At 50.7% G+C, this 16,151-nt stretch overlaps 3 protein-coding genes across 4 annotated transcripts; 2 read left to right on the forward strand and 1 right to left on the reverse strand.

Annotated features, from left to right (window-relative positions):
* The first annotated feature begins 302 nt into the window (after positions 1 to 302).
* On the forward strand, positions 303 to 4,274 carry LOC119222650 (intermediate filament protein ON3-like). Its single transcript, XM_037479439.2, has 10 exons — positions 303 to 1,021; positions 1,121 to 1,651; positions 1,750 to 1,958; positions 2,043 to 2,103; positions 2,667 to 2,762; positions 2,850 to 3,014; positions 3,110 to 3,235; positions 3,346 to 3,566; positions 3,925 to 3,971; positions 4,066 to 4,274. The coding sequence occupies exons 2-10, from the start codon at positions 1,385 to 1,387 to the stop codon at positions 4,146 to 4,148; spliced, it is 1,275 nt and encodes a 424-aa protein (XP_037335336.2). The 5' UTR covers positions 303 to 1,021; positions 1,121 to 1,384; the 3' UTR covers positions 4,149 to 4,274.
* A 639-nt stretch (positions 4,275 to 4,913) lies between these two features.
* si:ch73-233m11.2 (NACHT, LRR and PYD domains-containing protein 12) lies at positions 4,914 to 9,037 on the forward strand. Its single transcript, XM_037479015.2, has 9 exons — positions 4,914 to 5,152; positions 5,263 to 6,853; positions 6,950 to 7,111; positions 7,200 to 7,373; positions 7,453 to 7,626; positions 8,127 to 8,300; positions 8,406 to 8,579; positions 8,662 to 8,829; positions 8,901 to 9,037. Exons 2-9 carry the CDS (start codon positions 5,274 to 5,276, stop codon positions 8,968 to 8,970), a joined length of 2,676 nt encoding a protein of 891 aa, XP_037334912.2. The 5' UTR covers positions 4,914 to 5,152; positions 5,263 to 5,273; the 3' UTR covers positions 8,971 to 9,037.
* Positions 9,038 to 9,134: 97 nt separating this feature from the next.
* On the reverse strand, positions 9,135 to 13,946 carry LOC119222399 (ceramide synthase 5-like). 2 transcript variants are annotated; one of them, XM_037479020.2, is made up of 11 exons: positions 13,366 to 13,509; positions 13,058 to 13,259; positions 12,080 to 12,182; positions 11,846 to 11,976; positions 11,679 to 11,736; positions 11,251 to 11,301; positions 11,071 to 11,163; positions 10,745 to 10,873; positions 10,404 to 10,510; positions 10,141 to 10,297; positions 9,135 to 9,846 (listed from the first exon to the last, which is right to left on the reverse strand). In XM_037479020.2, the coding sequence occupies exons 2-11, from the start codon at positions 13,231 to 13,233 to the stop codon at positions 9,703 to 9,705; spliced, it is 1,149 nt and encodes a 382-aa protein (XP_037334917.1). In that variant the 5' UTR covers positions 13,234 to 13,259; positions 13,366 to 13,509; the 3' UTR covers positions 9,135 to 9,702. The 2 variants fall into 2 exon arrangements, with proteins under 2 accessions (XP_037334917.1, XP_037334918.2); XM_037479021.2 differs by lacking the exons at positions 13,058 to 13,259; positions 13,366 to 13,509 and adding an exon at positions 13,516 to 13,946.
* Positions 13,947 to 16,151: the final 2,205 nt, after the last annotated feature.

The following is a 16,151-nucleotide window of genomic DNA, read 5'->3' on the forward strand; positions in this document are numbered from 1 at the left end:
GAGAAGACCTACAATGTGTGTGATTCGGTTCAGAGATACTGTACTGCAATGTTTCCATCACTTTCCCCGCCCAGGTGCTGTTGTTGTCGCTGCTGCTGTGCCATCACATGCATTTCACAGTGAGTGAGCCCCCGGGGGGGGGGGGGGGGGGGCTTCGGGGCCTTGCCACACCTCAGCGGACCGACTCAACTCGATAAACCTGCCCTCTGTGCCTGTTTCAAAGCCGATTCCGCCTCCTTCGCCCCCTGGAACGCGGCGACTGTTGCGCATCGTCCCTGCTTAGTGCAGGTGTTTTTTTTGGGGGGGTCGATGCTGTGGAGCTGCAGGCCGTAGCGGTGGGTCGTGTTGACTCTGGTTGAATAGTAACATACGTATATTTAAATTGAAAAAATATATACGCTTGTTCTCCGCTCACCTCCAGAATCACTATGATGTCGCATCGAGACGCAATCTGCACAACAACAGCGCCACGAAACGACAAGCAAGGACACTTCATGACCGTTTAATGCTCCCTTGTTCTCTTTCATCCAAATCAAAGGCTTCTAATATGTTGGTATGATCCAGTAACGGATTATCAACACCATCGCAGACTTATCGCTGCTCCCCAAAACAGAATAAACACACCTACATAGAAAGAGGGAGAGTTTTTTTAGCCTTCCTCCAGCAATGCGTTTCTGTAGCTGCTGCTCCTCAACTAACACAGTTAATTTCACTAAACTCTAATAGAATCCTCACTGAAACAAGTACATTTGTAAATAATACAAATGACCAAATATTTTATTCTGATCGAGGCCTAAATGCCCATTTATAATATTTAAAATGTGAGATCTGTTTAATATTAGAAATAGGAAAAACAATGACCCTGAACGCATGCAGGAATCTAAGGAGGCTGCTTTAGACAAAACGTCTGGTTCACAGTACAAACAGCCTTTCTGTTTTCTTATTTCTTATTTGAGAACTTATGAAGATCCCTCCGGTTAAATCTCTCCATTTACCAGCGATAATGAACCAAGTTTTAAAGGTAAATCAGAATGAAACCTCCTTTTAGCATAAAACCAATATATATGTGTTTTTACAACTATTGTCAAGGGCGGTTTAGATTGACGTTTCTTGCCCAAAGGCTGCATACCTGGCGTTGTTGCGTCGGAATTCCGGCGTAACGACGGAAACGGTGGCCGGGTGGGAGAGCGGGCGGCATGCGTCCGACTGGTTCACCCACATTTGGGGAGCCACATAACTTCCTTATCTCGCCACACCCTAACCATGGCCTATAAAGCAGAGCCCAAGAGATAAGACGCAGCACACGCGGAGCTCAACCACCACCCGGACGCCCTCCACCCGACCGCGGCCAAGAACCACCTCCACCCGACCCGACCCGACGACCATGAGCCTGAGGAGCAAGCAGAGCGCCCGCCCGGGCCTCCGCCCGCCTCAGAGGGGCTTCAGCAGCGTGTCCATGGCGTCCTACTCCATCCCCAGGATCGCCGACGGGACCCGAGCGGCGGCGGCCCCCATCACGGCCGTGACCGCCAACAGGAGCCTGCTGACCCCGGTCAACGTGGACATCGACCCCGACATCCAAGTGGTCCGCACGCAGGAGAAGGAGCAGCTCAAGGGCCTGAACAACCGATTCCTCTCCTTCATTGATAAGGTGAGAGGAGATCACCCCCCTCCCCCGACGCAACATTTACATTTCTGGGGGCATTTCAACTCGTATCTGAGGGCACAAACACTTTTCTTTGGGTTTAGGTGATCTTACTGGAGCAGCAGAACAAAATGCTGCAAACCAAGTGGGATCTGCTGCAGGGAGAGGCCTCCGTCGCCTCCGACGTGGAGCCCATGCTGAAGTCCTACATCAGCGGCCTGCAGAGGCAGCTGGAGGTCGTCGCCAGCGACAAACTCAGGCTGGACTCTGAGAACCAAGCCATGCACCAGGATGTGAGCAAATACAAGGAAAAGTAAGAATGATCCACCAGAAGTGTGTGGGGGTCAGTGCAAACCGACGCCGGCGTGGGTAACGTGATATTGTTGGGCGGTTTCAGGTTCGAGAGTGAGGTCAACAGGAGGAATGAGGTGGAGATCCAGTTTGTCTCGCTCAAAAAGGTAAATTAGCTCTTTTAAAATTGTTTCCTAAGCATTTCTCTAGTGACAATTTCACCTTTTTATAAACCGTAATATCATCATATTCGTTCAGTTTTTCTCATACTTTACCAGTTTTATTTTGTATGTTGTTATTTGAGCTGCATTTCATGTTATAAATATTAGTGCTGTCAGTTAAACGCGTTATTAAGGACGTTAACTCAAACCCATTTTAACGACGTCAATTTTTTTCTCGCGAGATTAACGTTTTCTTGGGGAAAATTGGGGGGGTGGGGATGGATGACGGTTGTCTGTAAAATAAAACATTTGCATAAAGCAAGCCAACCCACTTTTCTATGTTGAGAAGAGCATTTAAAATGAAGAAAAAATTCTGGAAAAACAATAAATTAAGGGACATTTAGAATAGATAAATATTTCCGATTAATTTTGATTTATTTTGACGTACATGCGATTAATCGTGACTGAACATTTTAATCGTTTGACAGCACTAATAAGAATACTTCAAATGCCCACACGTGTCAAACGCAAAAGGTTTGAGAAGGTTGTTGGTTCATCTCCGCCTGCAGGACACGGACGCCGGCTACGTGTCCAAGATGGATCTGAGCAACAAGGTGTCTTTGATCAGCGATGAGCTGCGCTTTATCAAGGCCCTGCATGACGAGGTACGCGAGCACTCGATTGTTCTTCACACTGCAAAATGAGAATATGTCTCCTTACCGTCGCCGTGCTGTTGTGTGAAAACCCAAAAGGAGCTGCGGGAGCTGCAGGAGAGCCTGAGGGGGACCTCTGTGGTGGTGCAGATGGACAACTCCCGCGACCTGAACATGGAACAGGTCGTGTCCGAGGTCAAGGCCGAGTACGAAGACATCGCCGCTCGCAGCCGCTCCGAAGCCGAGAGCTGGCACCAGAGCAAAGTAAGGAAACCCAGCAATCGGTTCGAAGCCGGCGCCTCCGCTGTAGGACGCTCGAAATCACCTCCCTAAACCTCACAATCGCTCACAATCACCAGTTCGACCGGATCACCGCTGAGGCGGACCGGCACGCCGAGGACATGCGCAGCGCCAAGGTGCAGATATCCGAGCTCCGCCGGGTGATCGCCCGCCTGCAGAACGAAACCCAGGCGGTGAAAGCCCAGGTGAGTGGGAGGGTCAAAGGCAACCGGGCCCGTCCTGGAGCCCGGTGACATTACGACACATTTCACTCCCCCATCAGCTGTGGCTCAAATTATTTTCTTCTCCCTCCCAGCACACCAGCATCCAGGGCCAGATAGCCGAAGCGGAGCAGCAAGGCGAGGGGGCCGTGCGGGACGCCGGGGCTCGCATCAGGGACCTGGAGCTGGCCCTGCAGAGGGCCAAGCATGACATGGCTCTGCAACTTAAAGAGTACCAGGAGCTCATGAACCTCAAGCTGGCTCTGGACATCGAGATCTCCACATACAGGAAGCTGCTGGAGGGAGAGGAGGAAAGGTGCGTCGGGTTGTCGCTGAGGTCACAATAAACGCAGCTTCAGCACTTTTGTAGTTCATGTGTGTATACACATGGATGTATATACATTATATATGTGGATGTATATACATTATATATCGCAATATATATGTATAATGTATCAAAGTAAATGTGAATAATATCAATGAATGCACATCTGTAAAGATGTGTGGGGTGCTTTTCTCCCAGCAAACACAAGGGGGAAACACTGAGCCCATTCCTCACCCAAAATTAAACAAACCCTTTAGTGCGTAGTTCATCTTTAACAACGTTTCACTGCTCCATACTGATTGTGATAATATGTGTAATTAATAAGTATTCCCTGCTTTCTCACTGACAGAATTGGACAGGACTCTATTGTCAAAGTCCACACAGTGGCCGCCATGTGTGAGTACAGGTTTTTTTTTAGCCCTGGTATCAGGATTGTTTGCCTGCCGTGTGTTTCTGCATGTGACCTTTCCCCTCTCCTCTCATCAAACAGCCGCCAAAAGGCACCAGACACGCAAGCCAGGTGTCTTCATCAAGACCGTGGAAACCAATGAAGAATATTTTACGTCAAAATAAATACTGTAAGCATTTAACTGTAACCATATCTTGAACATCTTTGTTAATGAACAGCTCCAATGTGACACATGTGTGTGTTTGTGCTTCTTTTTTGGATATCACGTTAATCACTGTGTTTACAATAAAGACTTTCTCTGGATATTTTTGCGCCTTTTTTTGGGGTAGTAATCAGGTGAAAAAGTGACAGCAATTCTGAAGTGACTCCTGTGTTTAGAGTCAAATCAACCATAAGGGGAAGCTTTAGGGCGGGGCTTACTACAACAGCGTTATTCCAACTGGGAGGTCTCCATAGTTTCTTATTAAAATGCTTTTGTCTTTTTAATATTCTTTTGATTTTGAGCAGCATCACATCTCTGACGCCCTGTAGAAGGTGATGATGATGAACCTCTGAGCCCCCCTAAGCAGTGATTAACACTGTATCCTTTAAACATAATAAAAACACAAAAACCAACACATCACATTAAATGCTACATGGGACTAATAAAGGAATATTTTATTTGATCTCTTGCTGTCCCTTTAATAAAAACTCAAGTGTTGGCCTTGAAATGATTGTATTAGGATCAGACTTTCGACAGTGAGATTTGCCTCTTATTCTAGTACATCCAAATGTACATTTCTTTTGATAATCTGGATCTGCACAGTAACTAAAGTTGTGAAATAAATGCTGGATAAAAGGAGCAACGCCATCTGAAACGCACTGGAACGAAAGGTGACAATCACACCTTTGTGATCTTGGTGACTTGCAGCCACTGAGCCTCATCGGAAGCTCATTGTTGCAGTAGTTCGGCCCGGTGCCGCCTGCGAGGCAGCGCGCGGGGCTCGCGAGCCTCCGAGCACTTCCTGGTCCGCGCACTTCCTGGTTCGCGCTGCTCGCGGTTTTATTGGCAGGTTGCGACCGTTACCGCGTTTGAAACGAAAACAGAGAGAAAGAAAGACAGAAGAAAACAAAGTGAGAAGAAAAAGAAAGTCTTCCTTTTAGTTTCCCCGCGTGGAGTTTCTAAAAGGTAACTGTGCTTCCACTTCCGCATTCTGACAAGTTCCAGACCCACTGCACCTTTGTAGGACAGCAGTTGTGAGTTTCTCTTTCCATAAAACTGTCTTTTCATTTTTTCAGTGACCTACACCATGGACAAAGACTCAATGTTGACTCACATGCTGCAGTCAGACGCCCCGGCCCCCCTCCTCGGGGGGCAGTCGCCTGTCGCTGTGATAAACGGCAGCAACCACGTCTCCCCACTGACCTCCGGGGGCCCGGACGGCGAGCGCCTCCCCCTCGACAGCGCCGTCCGCACCGCCCTGTCCGAGGGGACCAGGACCGTGGTGCTGGGGGGGCCCGAAGGCTCCGGCAAAACCACGGCCCTGCAGAAGCTGGTTGTGGGCTGGGCCCGGGGGGAGCTCCTCCAGAACTTCTCCTTCGTTTTCCACTTCCGGCTCGGCCAGTTGGATTCCCTCGGCGGGACGCTCTCCCTGGAGGCCTTGCTGCTGCGCCACCACGGCCATCTCCCCCCGGGGTCCCTGGCCCCTCTCCTGCAGGATCCCGAGGGTGTGTTGTTTGTTTTCGATGACCTGGATCAGTGGCGACACAGCCTGGACCCCTCGGTCCTCCCCCCCCTCTGCGCTGACCCCGGAGAGGAGGCCCCCGCGTCGCTCTTGGTGGCCGGCTTGCTCCACGGATCGCTGCTGAAAGGAGCCTCGTTCCTGGTGGCGACCAGGCCGGCCGAGGGTCAGAAGTTCCCGAGAGACGCCAGATTGCAGGTTTTGGGGTTTCTGAAGCCGCAGAGAGGAGCCTACGTCAAGGGGTTCTTCTCCGCCGACCCGTCCGCCGCCACCACGGCGAGAAAACACATGGAAAGGACTCTGGGCTTCTACGATGTCTGCGCCTCCCCTAGATTCTGTTGGACCGTTTGCTCCGTTTACAAGTCTCTGATGGACGCTGGAGCGAAGCTCCCCGAGACGCTGACTCAGCTGTACGTGGACATCCTGGCGCGACTGATCCAGTCGCTCCGGCTGAACGAGGCCCGCAGCAGAGCCCTGGTGTCGGCCCTCGGCAAGATGGCATCCCACTGCCTCCTACAACCGCATCAGAGTTGCACCAAAGAGGAAATGGATTCTTTCGGTTTTCATCAGGGTCTCGCCTCTGTCGGCATCTTCCTGCGAGTGGACGACGGCCGCTCGGACGGACCCGTCTTCTCCTTCCACTCCCGGGCGATGCTGGAATTCACCTTGGCCACGTCCTTCCTCCTGGACACCTCGACACCCGTTGGCGTGGAGGAGCTGCTGGAGAAGCACCAAGGCCGCGTGGAGCTCCTGGACGTCTTCCTGTCGGGGCTCTCTGAGCCGGCTCAGCGCCGGCCGCTGGAGGCCGCGTTGGGGGAGCTGGACCCCGGTCGGATCGCCGACTTCGCCCGCTGGTTCAGGAGCAGCTCGGAGGCGACGCTAAAGGGACGGCGCAAGGACCAGCACCACCGCCGCTTCCACCTGCTCCTTCAAACTCAAAACGAGAGTCTGGTGAAAGAGATCGCGGGCCCCTTGGCGCGAACCGGCATCGGCTACGGCGACCCGAGCCTCCGGGACTGCGTCGCCCTGAACTACGTCTTCGGCTGCCTCGGCGAGATGGAGCTGTTGAATCTGTACCGGACGAGGGATCTGACGGAGGAGCAAGCGGAGGCGCTGGCTCCGGCTATGAGTCTGTGCCGCAAGATCGAGTAAGAGTCCACGTGTCCGGGGTTCCAACCTTTAAAAGGGCTCGGCACGGCGTCTAATGTGAGCTCCACCCCCCCCCCCCCCAATCTCCCCCACAGGTTGTCGGACAGCTCCTTGAATTCTGCCGCTGTCCCCCATCTGGCCTCGGCTCTCCGCAGAGGACTTACCGAGGAGCTGGACCTCTCTCACGTCCGCCTCGGAGAAGAGGAGTTCAGAAGTCTCTGCGAGGGACTCAGAAACTGCAAGCTGCACGTTATAAAGTAAGAAGGGAAGCGTTCCTCTTAAAAATGTGCTTTTTAAAGACCTGAAATGAAGTCCTCCATGTTTTTCCTCGTCACTTCCTCCCAGACTTCTAGCGTGCGAGCTGACCGAGGCGGTCTGTGGAGATCTGGCCTCCGCCCTGACCTCGGGCACCGCCCAGTTGCGCGAGATGGACATGAGGTTCAATCCCATCGGAGACCGGGGCTTTGTGAAACTGTGCAAGGCGCTGCAAAGTCCGCTCTGCAGACTCCAGGAGCTCATGTATGTTCTTCGTCCTCGGCGACCGCGAGCACCCTTGTGTTTGATGTTGCACTTTGAAAAATGTTTTTGTATATTCAAGGCTACAAAAGTGCGAGCTGACCGCCGTGTCCATGGAGGCCTTGTCGGCCGCTCTGCGTTCGGGCGGGTCGGAGTTGAGAAGAGTCGACCTGACGCAAAACGTGATCGGCGAGCGGGGGATTGAGGCGCTGAGTGAGTCCCTGCAGCACCCGCTCTGCAAACTGCGGGGCCTCGTGTAAGTCTGGGGGGGGGGGGGGGCATTAGAGGATTGGAGAAAAGAAAGGATGTTCAAGTTACATGAGCTGAAACTGTCACTTAAAGGCACGGAGGGTTGGATTTCTGCTCGCGCCTCCCTTAGTGAGACTGCAAGTCAGTCCGGGGAGGGTTGCACCCTATGGGGGCCCTCGGGTAACGTCTAAAACCTGAGAGGCCCCCCCCCTAAGAGCCAGCCGCCGCTTTCGGCATACTTTTTTATTTACTGCATTTAAAAAGCATGCATCGTTGCATGCAGTGTGCATTTAATTCTCATCACATGGCTGAACTTTGACCCTTTGATAAATCGTAGTTAGTACATTGTTTTCTAATACAAGATTTCATTACGTTATGAATCCATTGAAAGATGATAAATGATTATATTGAATTATTACCAGGTCCCACTAAGTAGATATAACAGACTTAAAGGTGGCTTTTTACCAGATTAATAATTTATTAAGTAGCTGATCTCTTCTACTTCAGTCTGTTCGACTGCGAGCTGTCGGCCGCGTGCTGCCCCCGTCTGTCGGAGGCCTTGATGTCGGACCGCTGCCACCTGACCGAGCTCGACCTGTCGCTCAACGACTTGGGCCAGGAGGGGGCGCTGCTGCTGTGCCACGCCCTCCGCCGCCCTGGATGTCCAATAGAAAAGCTCAGGTTGGGTGTCGCCGCCGTTGCATTCGAACACGCTGCACCCAGGTGATGTAGAGCCACCTCTCACAAACACACCCCCCCCCCCCCCCCCCCCCCCCCCCCCTGCAGCTTGTCCCGCTGCGAGTTGACCGCGCCGGTGTTCAGGGAGCTGAGCTCGGCGATGAGGGGCGGGACGTCTCGTCTGAAGTCCCTGATCGTCGGTCTCAATGCGGTGGGGGACGAGGGGGTTAAGCCCCTCTGGGAGGCCGTGGCGCATCCCAGCTGTCTGCTGGAGGAACTGGAGTGAGTTGACGGCACAAAACTGTAACCAAACCCCCACACACATGACTTGTTTTAAGCTCCGCCCCTTTCTCTCTCTGCGCAGCGTGGAGATGACGGGCCTGACGGACGAATGCGTCCGGGACCTGTGCGCCGCCCTGAGGGCCAGCGGGGTCCTCAGGAGCCTGGAGCTGAGGAACAACTCTCTGACGGACGCCTCGGTGCCGGCGCTGGTCCGCGCCGTGCAGGACAGCGACAGCATGCAGGAGATGAGGTGAGGAGGAACTTTTGAACGTCATCGCATCACAAGAATGAACGACGTGACGCTTTTTCTGTGTCTTTCAGCCTGAAGTACAACGACATCAGCGAGGACGTGTTCGACGTGATGGACGAGTGCGGCAAAATAAGATACTGAGGAGGACGACGTGGTCGCACCCTGCTCGCACGCAGGGGGGATGATTTAATGCACACACAAAATAAACAATCCATCAGAATACTTTTCAGGTCATATTTCAAAGGAAAATGTCTTTCAGCGTCCAGCGTTCTTTCGCGTTTCTTCACAAGAAACAAAATTAAACATTTTGTAGTATGGACCTTTTATTTGACAATGCAAGAAATATAATAAATTTAACAATTACTTTTTTGGGCTTTGTTGTCTGGATAAAGCTTAAATAATCAGGCAGACGAATAATTGTCATTTGCACGAATCCTTCACATTCATTGCTAAATTTGGTACAATAATGTTTTATTAAGAAATCTTTGGCATTCTAAGATGGATTTCGATTACGGGACCTTAAGCGATTTAAGGCAGATTGCAGTGATTTGTTTTACAGCTGTAAATATATTACCAATTTCACAAATAAAAACGTATTTACATGTAGAAAATGCATTTTGACAAAAAGCAGTGTTTACATGCTCCGTTTTCATGTCCAGCTTGCACACACACACACGCACACACACACACACACACGCGCACACACACACACACACACACGTTTAGTGTAAACCTCACACAGTGTAAACCCCTCTCAGTAAGGCGTCTTTATTCCACAAAGTGAGGGAATACTTTACGCTCTCGGTCTTAAGTCCACGCTCCGTTTCTGCCATTCAGCAAACCTTTGGGGATTAAAAGCCACACTCGTGGTGCTCAGCGGTCGTGGGCTTCTCCGTTGAGGTTGCCGGTGTGACCGATGTCCTTCGCTTTGAGCGTCTCGCTCTGGTTTTTACTGCAGGTGGAATAAATCTCCTCGTCCGAGCTGCTCTCCACGTCGCTGCGGTCGTCTTTCGCCACCTGCGCGGCAGTGATCGATTTCACTCAAACAGAACCAACGGGAGAAGCATGCTGATCCGATCTGACTATTCATTTTATCTGATGATCTAGCCGGACGGAGAGACGAAGGCTCAAACCCGATTGGTCGGCGACACTTTGGGTGATAAAATCTTAACAGATTCCACAAGAGAATCTAACTGTGTGTGTGTGTGTGTGTGTGTCATCCTGCCCGGACCACTCATGTTAAGATCATTCCAACACTCTTTCTCCTAGCCTCTCCTCTCCTCCCCATGAACAGTACCGTCGCCCACTCACCTTCCCCTTGAACACGGCTTTGATGGCGATGCGGGCAATGAGGTAGAACCAGATGACGTGGAGCGTCTGCAGCACCAGCAGCAGCCCGTTGAGCAGCCACCAGGACTGGTACGGCCCCACGATCTCCCAGCTCTCCACCAGCACGCTGTAGACCACCCTGCGGCACAAAGGGGCGTCAACTCGTCACAAAGGGGTCGGTGCCAAGGCGGCGGCGCTCGGGAACGTTCCATTTGATTTGTAAATAAAGATCTCATTTGCCTCACCAGAAGGGGTAGATGACGAGTCGCGTGATGAAGAAGCTGACGCTGAACACCACAAACAGGCCGTCGCACAGCCGCTGGTACTTGGCGTAGTTGGCCAGCTTGGCCGCCTTAAACAAGGAATTCATTCATTCATTCATTCATTCGTGGAAGAAGGATGGTTGTCACTCAAAGAGTACCCGCCCCCCCGCCTGGTTTCGTCTCGTTTTAGTCGAGTAAGATCTTGTTTGGGAACAACCCAAACTCGCTCGGCTGCATTTCAGCTCGTTACTGCCTCCCTCCGCCCCGCTCACCGCAGAGTTTTTTTTTGCCCAACCCTAAAACAAAAAGCGCCGGTTCTTCACCTCGAGAAAGATGTCAGACGCGTCGTGCACGCACATGACCAGCGTGCCGACCCTCAGCATGTTGTTTGCGTAGGAGAAGGTGATGAGGAAGATGGTGGCGAGGTGGTGGACGAGCATGATGATGAAGTCCTGTCGGGAGACGACAACCGGTCGTGAACACAAGCGCGTTGGAAACAGCGGCATTTTACCGCCAAAACCGGTTCTGCAGGCGGCGGCGCAATAAAGCCACTTCTTTGACAGTAGTTGATACAAACCGCACGCGGCACCCCCCCCCCCCCCCGACCCGACATCGGACACCCGAGAGGCGGGGTGGTTTGTTTGCTCACCTTGCGTTTCACGTCTATGAACTGGGAGAACATGAGGGACCAGTAGAAGGCCAGCTCGGCCGCGTAGTGGCTGAACTGCTGGGAGCTCTGATGCTGTTGGAGAAAGAAACGGCTTTAAAACAAACCCGGAGGAGGGGGAGAGGAGAGCGGCTCATGGAAAGGGAAGAAGTGAGTGTTCACCTGGAAGGGGTAGTTGTACCAACACTTTCTGGTGTCCCACATCCAGGGCGACTAACGGGGGCAGACGAGAGGTCACATGATTACGCCAATAAAACACCTTCCATTGCATTCATCACGCTCTCTATTGTTTATGACTTAAAGCCCTGTTAAAGCCCTGTTTGTTTCTTTAAAGGAATTGTTAAGGTGCTAAACAAATAAATGATAAAGCATTGCTTATCTTTCTTTAATCCTATTTGAGACTCATTTATCGAACGGCGTTGGCTCTATTTCTTATTGTTTTATATCTTGATCGTAATCACGTCAATCATGTGGTTATCAGGGTTATTATTATGCAACAGCATCTGCCGTCCAACTGGTTTCATTGATACTAACTTTGAAACGTATTATTATTATTATCATCATCATCATCATCATCATCATCATCTCACCACCCACAGATGTCGAACGCCGTAGATGAAAATCCCCAAATAGAACGTTAGTCGCCACCTGAGAGGAGATGAGGAAGCGGAGCCATGAGGGGGGGGGGGGGGGGAAACACACACTGCGATCATTTTCACAGGGTGGGCCCCCCGGGGGCCGTTCGGCAGGAACTCACATGCTCTCGCAGAACTTCTTCTGCATGCCGGGCCGGTCCTGGTTCCGACGCACCCGGAACCATCTCTCTATCTTCCGCTGGTCCCAGTCCAGCTGCTTGGAGAGCCCCTCCAGCTGCCTCGTGTCCGGACACTGAGGGGGGGGGGGGGGACAAAGTCGAATGGAAAAAGTGGACATAAGATGGAGGGGTGGGGGCAATTGGATGGAGACGATGCAGAGGGAGCTTCGTGAGTACCGCTTTGGACTGGAACACCTTCTCCAGGACGGCGTTGGGCTGAGCTCGCCGGGGCACTCCCGCCTGGATGTGAAGTATGTGGGCGCAGGGCTTGGCCACCAGCCTGTGAACACACAGGGGGGAGGGGGGGGGGGCAAAAGAGAAACACAGGGAGATAAGTTAGGATAAGAAATGATTGACTTTGTCTCACAGGGGGTGTGGAGAGGGGGGACCAGGGAGTGTTTAGGGGAGGGGGGGGGGAATGCGGCACCTAGTCTAAACAGAGCGTGGTGGCCTCTGTCATGTGAGAGACCGGGATGGAGGGGCCACACTGGTGTGTTTTAACTTTGTCTCCACCTCACAACACCCTACTTCTCTCTTAAAGACTGGGCCTTTTTTTTGGGGGGGGGGGGGCTGTTATTGATGAGTCCACTCCAAATGAAGTAAGGGGGGGGGTTGGTGTGTGTGTGTGTGTCTTCACTTTGATGGAACTGGGCCTCATTCGAGTAGGCCGTAATACAGATGCGTTCCTCCCGGCTCAATTCACAAAATGAAAGAAAGTGTCCAAAACGAGAAGTGTGTTTCATCAGCTCAAAGGAACGCTGACTCTGCCAAAAGAACGAGGCCAAGAGGCAGAAACCACGGGAGCCTGGGCCCCGATATCGGTCACGTGGGGGCAAGATCAGCTCCCAGCTGTGGAGTCGATTTGTGGAAAAATAACACATGAAAAGAAGAGGTTTTAGTTCACGTGGGCAGCAGCTCGCGTGTCTCCGGTTTGCCCGACGAGGCCCGTGGTGTGGTTTCTGGTGTCGGGAGCGAGTCATGCACGAGGCTCACCGCAAGGAAACCTCTTCACACTTTGTCTTCGGGAGCAACAGTGTGGCGACACGGACCGAACAGTCTTTATAAAGAGTATTTATGTGTATATATATATAAACGTGCACGCGCACACGGGAGCACGCATCTAAATGATTCAAGCCGAGAGGAGGACGAGCGTACCTTTCAAAGAGCATTCTGAGCAGAAACACCATGACAGCCAGGGGCAGGGCGTAGAGAAGGTGCCTGACTCGGGGGTACTCCACCCCAGGTGGGGGTCGCTCCAGGTCCGCCCATGTGACGTTACCGGGGAGCCAAAAACTCTCACTCCAAAACCAGGCGGAGATAGAGGAAGCCATCGGGCGGCGGAACCGACGAAAGACAACTTTACAAAAAAAAATATATATATATATATTTAAAAAAATAAATAAATTCAAAAGCCACTCGATATCGACAAAAAAAGACAAAAAAAAGTGAAGCGAGAAAGTTACTTGTGTAACATCTGTTGGAGGCGAAGCAGACACACGGACGGTTCGGTGGAGATGTTTCCACCTCCTCCCGCCAGCACCGACAGACGATCACTTCTGGTCCGCCTCCGTCAGCTCGACACGTAACGCTGAAAGTCTGAAGGAAACTCCCACCTCATCGGCCCGCTCCTGCCTTCCGCTTCTTCCTCTTCTTTCTTCTGTCTTTTTTGTTGCGGATGTTTCGAGGATCGTGTTACCGGTCGTGGGATTTTTTTATTTTCATGGGCGGGGGCGAGATTTGACATTTGAACGAGATTTGAGTTTTTTAAACGTCACGTTGTGCTTGTTGGGATTGTTGAGATTGTTGGGAATTTACCATTAACTTGGGACGATGTCCACTAAAACGTTGCTTTTTTTAGTGAAGATGACAGCCTGTTGTTTTGTTTGTTCTTTTATTCATTTAATCAAAACACACGCTCCACACCAGCTGGTGGCGGTGACGCAACAATTAGTTTGCGGGCCAATCGCCAATAAACCTAAAACCACAGAAGAAGAAAACTTGCCAATTAGCTCTAGGTGAACTCAGGCTCTGTTAGCTTTCCTCACGGCCAATTAAAGGTAACGTTACCGTATGTTTTGGCGATTCTGGTGGTAAGTGACGACTATCAAATGCAGTGTTTGGACACTTGTAACTCCACAATTTGATAGGAAGTAGGGGAAATATCAGGTGACAAGCAAAGCGCCTAAAAGCCGACTTAGTTAGATAGCAGTTAGCTAACTAGCCCATAGCATCCTGTGGGCCAAAATTATTTACCATGCAGTAGCTAAGCTAACATTCATTTGAGCTCATATAAAAAGAAACTTGTCCGATGTGCAACTCTCTCTTTCATTTATGTTAGAATAATTCTTACTTTACGCCAGTGTAAAATCCTTGAATAAGTTTTAAAAGTACTTGCAAGTAGGAGACAGAATTGACACACATGGAAGTCATGCACCAAGGCTACTCAAAGGTTTTCTTCTGAGCTGGAATATATATTTGTAAGATAAACACACTACTGGTAATCAACCTTGGATGCAGACTATCATCTTGGGCACCACGAGATTAACCAGACACAAACATCTTGATTATCATTTGACGCAGAACAAAATGTGTCTCTGTGTGACTCCCTGCCGTCTTAAGTAATGCTGACTACGGTGAAACATTATTTAAGTTCTCCCAAAAATGTACCAAAAGGTTCATAAAGTCTAATCAACTCGTCTCTGAAATAGTTTCAGTTTAAACCTGAACTGCATAACCCTCACGAGGCAGATTAAGTTCAGCACCAACGTATTTAACTGATAAACTGACAGCTGAGACAGTACATTAGGTGCATATTATTATGATGTATTCAACACCATCAAGATGGATTTATTGCTCAGGGAAGGAGTAGATTTCTTTTTCTTTTTTTTTTATTGCATTTGAAACCAGTCCAAGTTGCGTGGGGGAGTTAATCCTTGGAATTTGGCAGGGCGGCTCTGGAAGCGTGTGATCACAGGCCGACAGTTAAACAACTAATGCTACGGCCTCTTGCACATTGTGACGTGAAGCAGTTTTGCTGCTGGGCTTTGAGTTCGTTGAGTCTTTCACGTGTATAAAACCGGTTTATGTGGTTTGCCTTTTTTCTCCTGTCCGGGTGGAGAACACTGCATGCTCTCTGAGAGCCGTGATCCCCTTCAGGCCCTTCCGGTGCCTGGACAGCAAGATGCCAAGATACAGTCTGTAAAGATTATAGATTTACTGCAGAAGAAAGTCAAAGGTTGCAGAGTTTGATTATTGACTGACAATGTGTCAATGATTGGCAGCATCAGATCATGAACCTTCGCTTGATTACTCGTCTGCCAAAAGGTTACTCTATGGAATATGGTAATTTCCCTGGTTGTTGTTTTACCTTTTATTTATAGGGTGTGAAGTTAACCGCCTCTGGCTAGCACAGCTTAGCCTCTGCCTTGTGTCCAAAATTGAATTATTCAGTCAAATCTATTGCTATCGTGTAGCTGCGAATGGTGTCCTCCCTGAAGTTGCAGGTTGTTAATGTGGACATTTAATGCACGGCCAGCTGTAGTTTAGACTTTGGTAGCTCTCAGGGCGCCGGCCTCTAAACGCTGACTGCTTCGCACTCTTTGAGTTGGGTGCAGCTTGTTATGATATGCGCCGATCAGACGAGGGCTGTTCATACTTGCACTGTTGAGCCTGTGGTTTCGGCGGCACGAGAATGACGCACACTGTCACCATTCATGATATGAAATAATCTGAACTGAGGCAACACCAGTAAACCTGTTTCTGTTGGAGATTAGCATGCCAGTGTAGCATCACACCTTTTACACAACCTCATTTTTTTTTAAATTCACAATCATGTCTGTGTGTGGACTACATGGATTATTCAATGAGTTTAGGAAGTCTCACACATTTCAAAGCATTCCCATGCAAACTGAGTTCTGGCCTTGTCCAATAGCACAATGTGGTCTAGCTGAACAACACACACAGCTCTGCCCCTCAGGGGCATGTGCAGATCTCACGCTGGAGGCTATTAATTCATCAATCTTTCAAAATAAGTGGGGGGAGGATGCAGCACATGTACGACACCAACACACAGCGTCACACCGGCCTTCCGTGTCGTCCTGTCCGGCACAACGTGGTCAGAGAGCGGCTCCCTGAACAAAACCTCTCTGTCACTGGCTGTGCAGCTGCAGCTTCCACTCGGATGCATGACCTAGTGTGGCGAGGCTGGAAGACTTCAGCCACACAATAAAAGGGGAGGGGGGGGGGGTGT

The sequence above is a fragment of the Pungitius pungitius genome, chromosome 1 (genome assembly GCF_949316345.1).
Source record: "Pungitius pungitius chromosome 1, fPunPun2.1, whole genome shotgun sequence".
In the NCBI taxonomy this organism is placed as follows: domain Eukaryota; kingdom Metazoa; phylum Chordata; class Actinopteri; order Perciformes; family Gasterosteidae; genus Pungitius; species Pungitius pungitius.

Bases quoted from the DNA above. Each gene is read 5' to 3' on its own strand.
- LOC119222399 (XM_037479020.2), bottom strand. From the start codon at position 13,233: ATGGCTTCCTCTATCTCCGCCTGGTTTTGGAGTGAGAGTTTTTGGCTC. The intron at 11,977-12,079 runs GTACTCACGAAG...CCCCCCCCTCAG, and splicing joins AGGTGTTCCAGTCCAAAGCG to TGTCCGGACACGAGGCAGCT. The intron at 9,847-10,140 runs GTGAGTGGGCGA...ACTGCCGCGCAG, and splicing joins AAGCCGTGTTCAAGGGGAAG to GTGGCGAAAGACGACCGCAG.
- si:ch73-233m11.2 (XM_037479015.2), top strand. From the start codon at position 5,274: ATGGACAAAGACTCAATGTTGACTCACATGCTGCAGTCAGACGCCCCG. The intron at 6,854-6,949 runs GTAAGAGTCCAC...TCTCCCCCACAG, and splicing joins AGTCTGTGCCGCAAGATCGA to GTTGTCGGACAGCTCCTTGA. The intron at 7,374-7,452 runs GTATGTTCTTCG...TGTATATTCAAG, and splicing joins TGCAGACTCCAGGAGCTCAT to GCTACAAAAGTGCGAGCTGA.
- LOC119222650 (XM_037479439.2), top strand. From the start codon at position 1,385: ATGAGCCTGAGGAGCAAGCAGAGCGCCCGCCCGGGCCTCCGCCCGCCT. The intron at 1,959-2,042 runs GTAAGAATGATC...GGGCGGTTTCAG, and splicing joins GTGAGCAAATACAAGGAAAA to GTTCGAGAGTGAGGTCAACA. The intron at 3,567-3,924 runs GTGCGTCGGGTT...TCTCACTGACAG, and splicing joins CTGGAGGGAGAGGAGGAAAG to AATTGGACAGGACTCTATTG.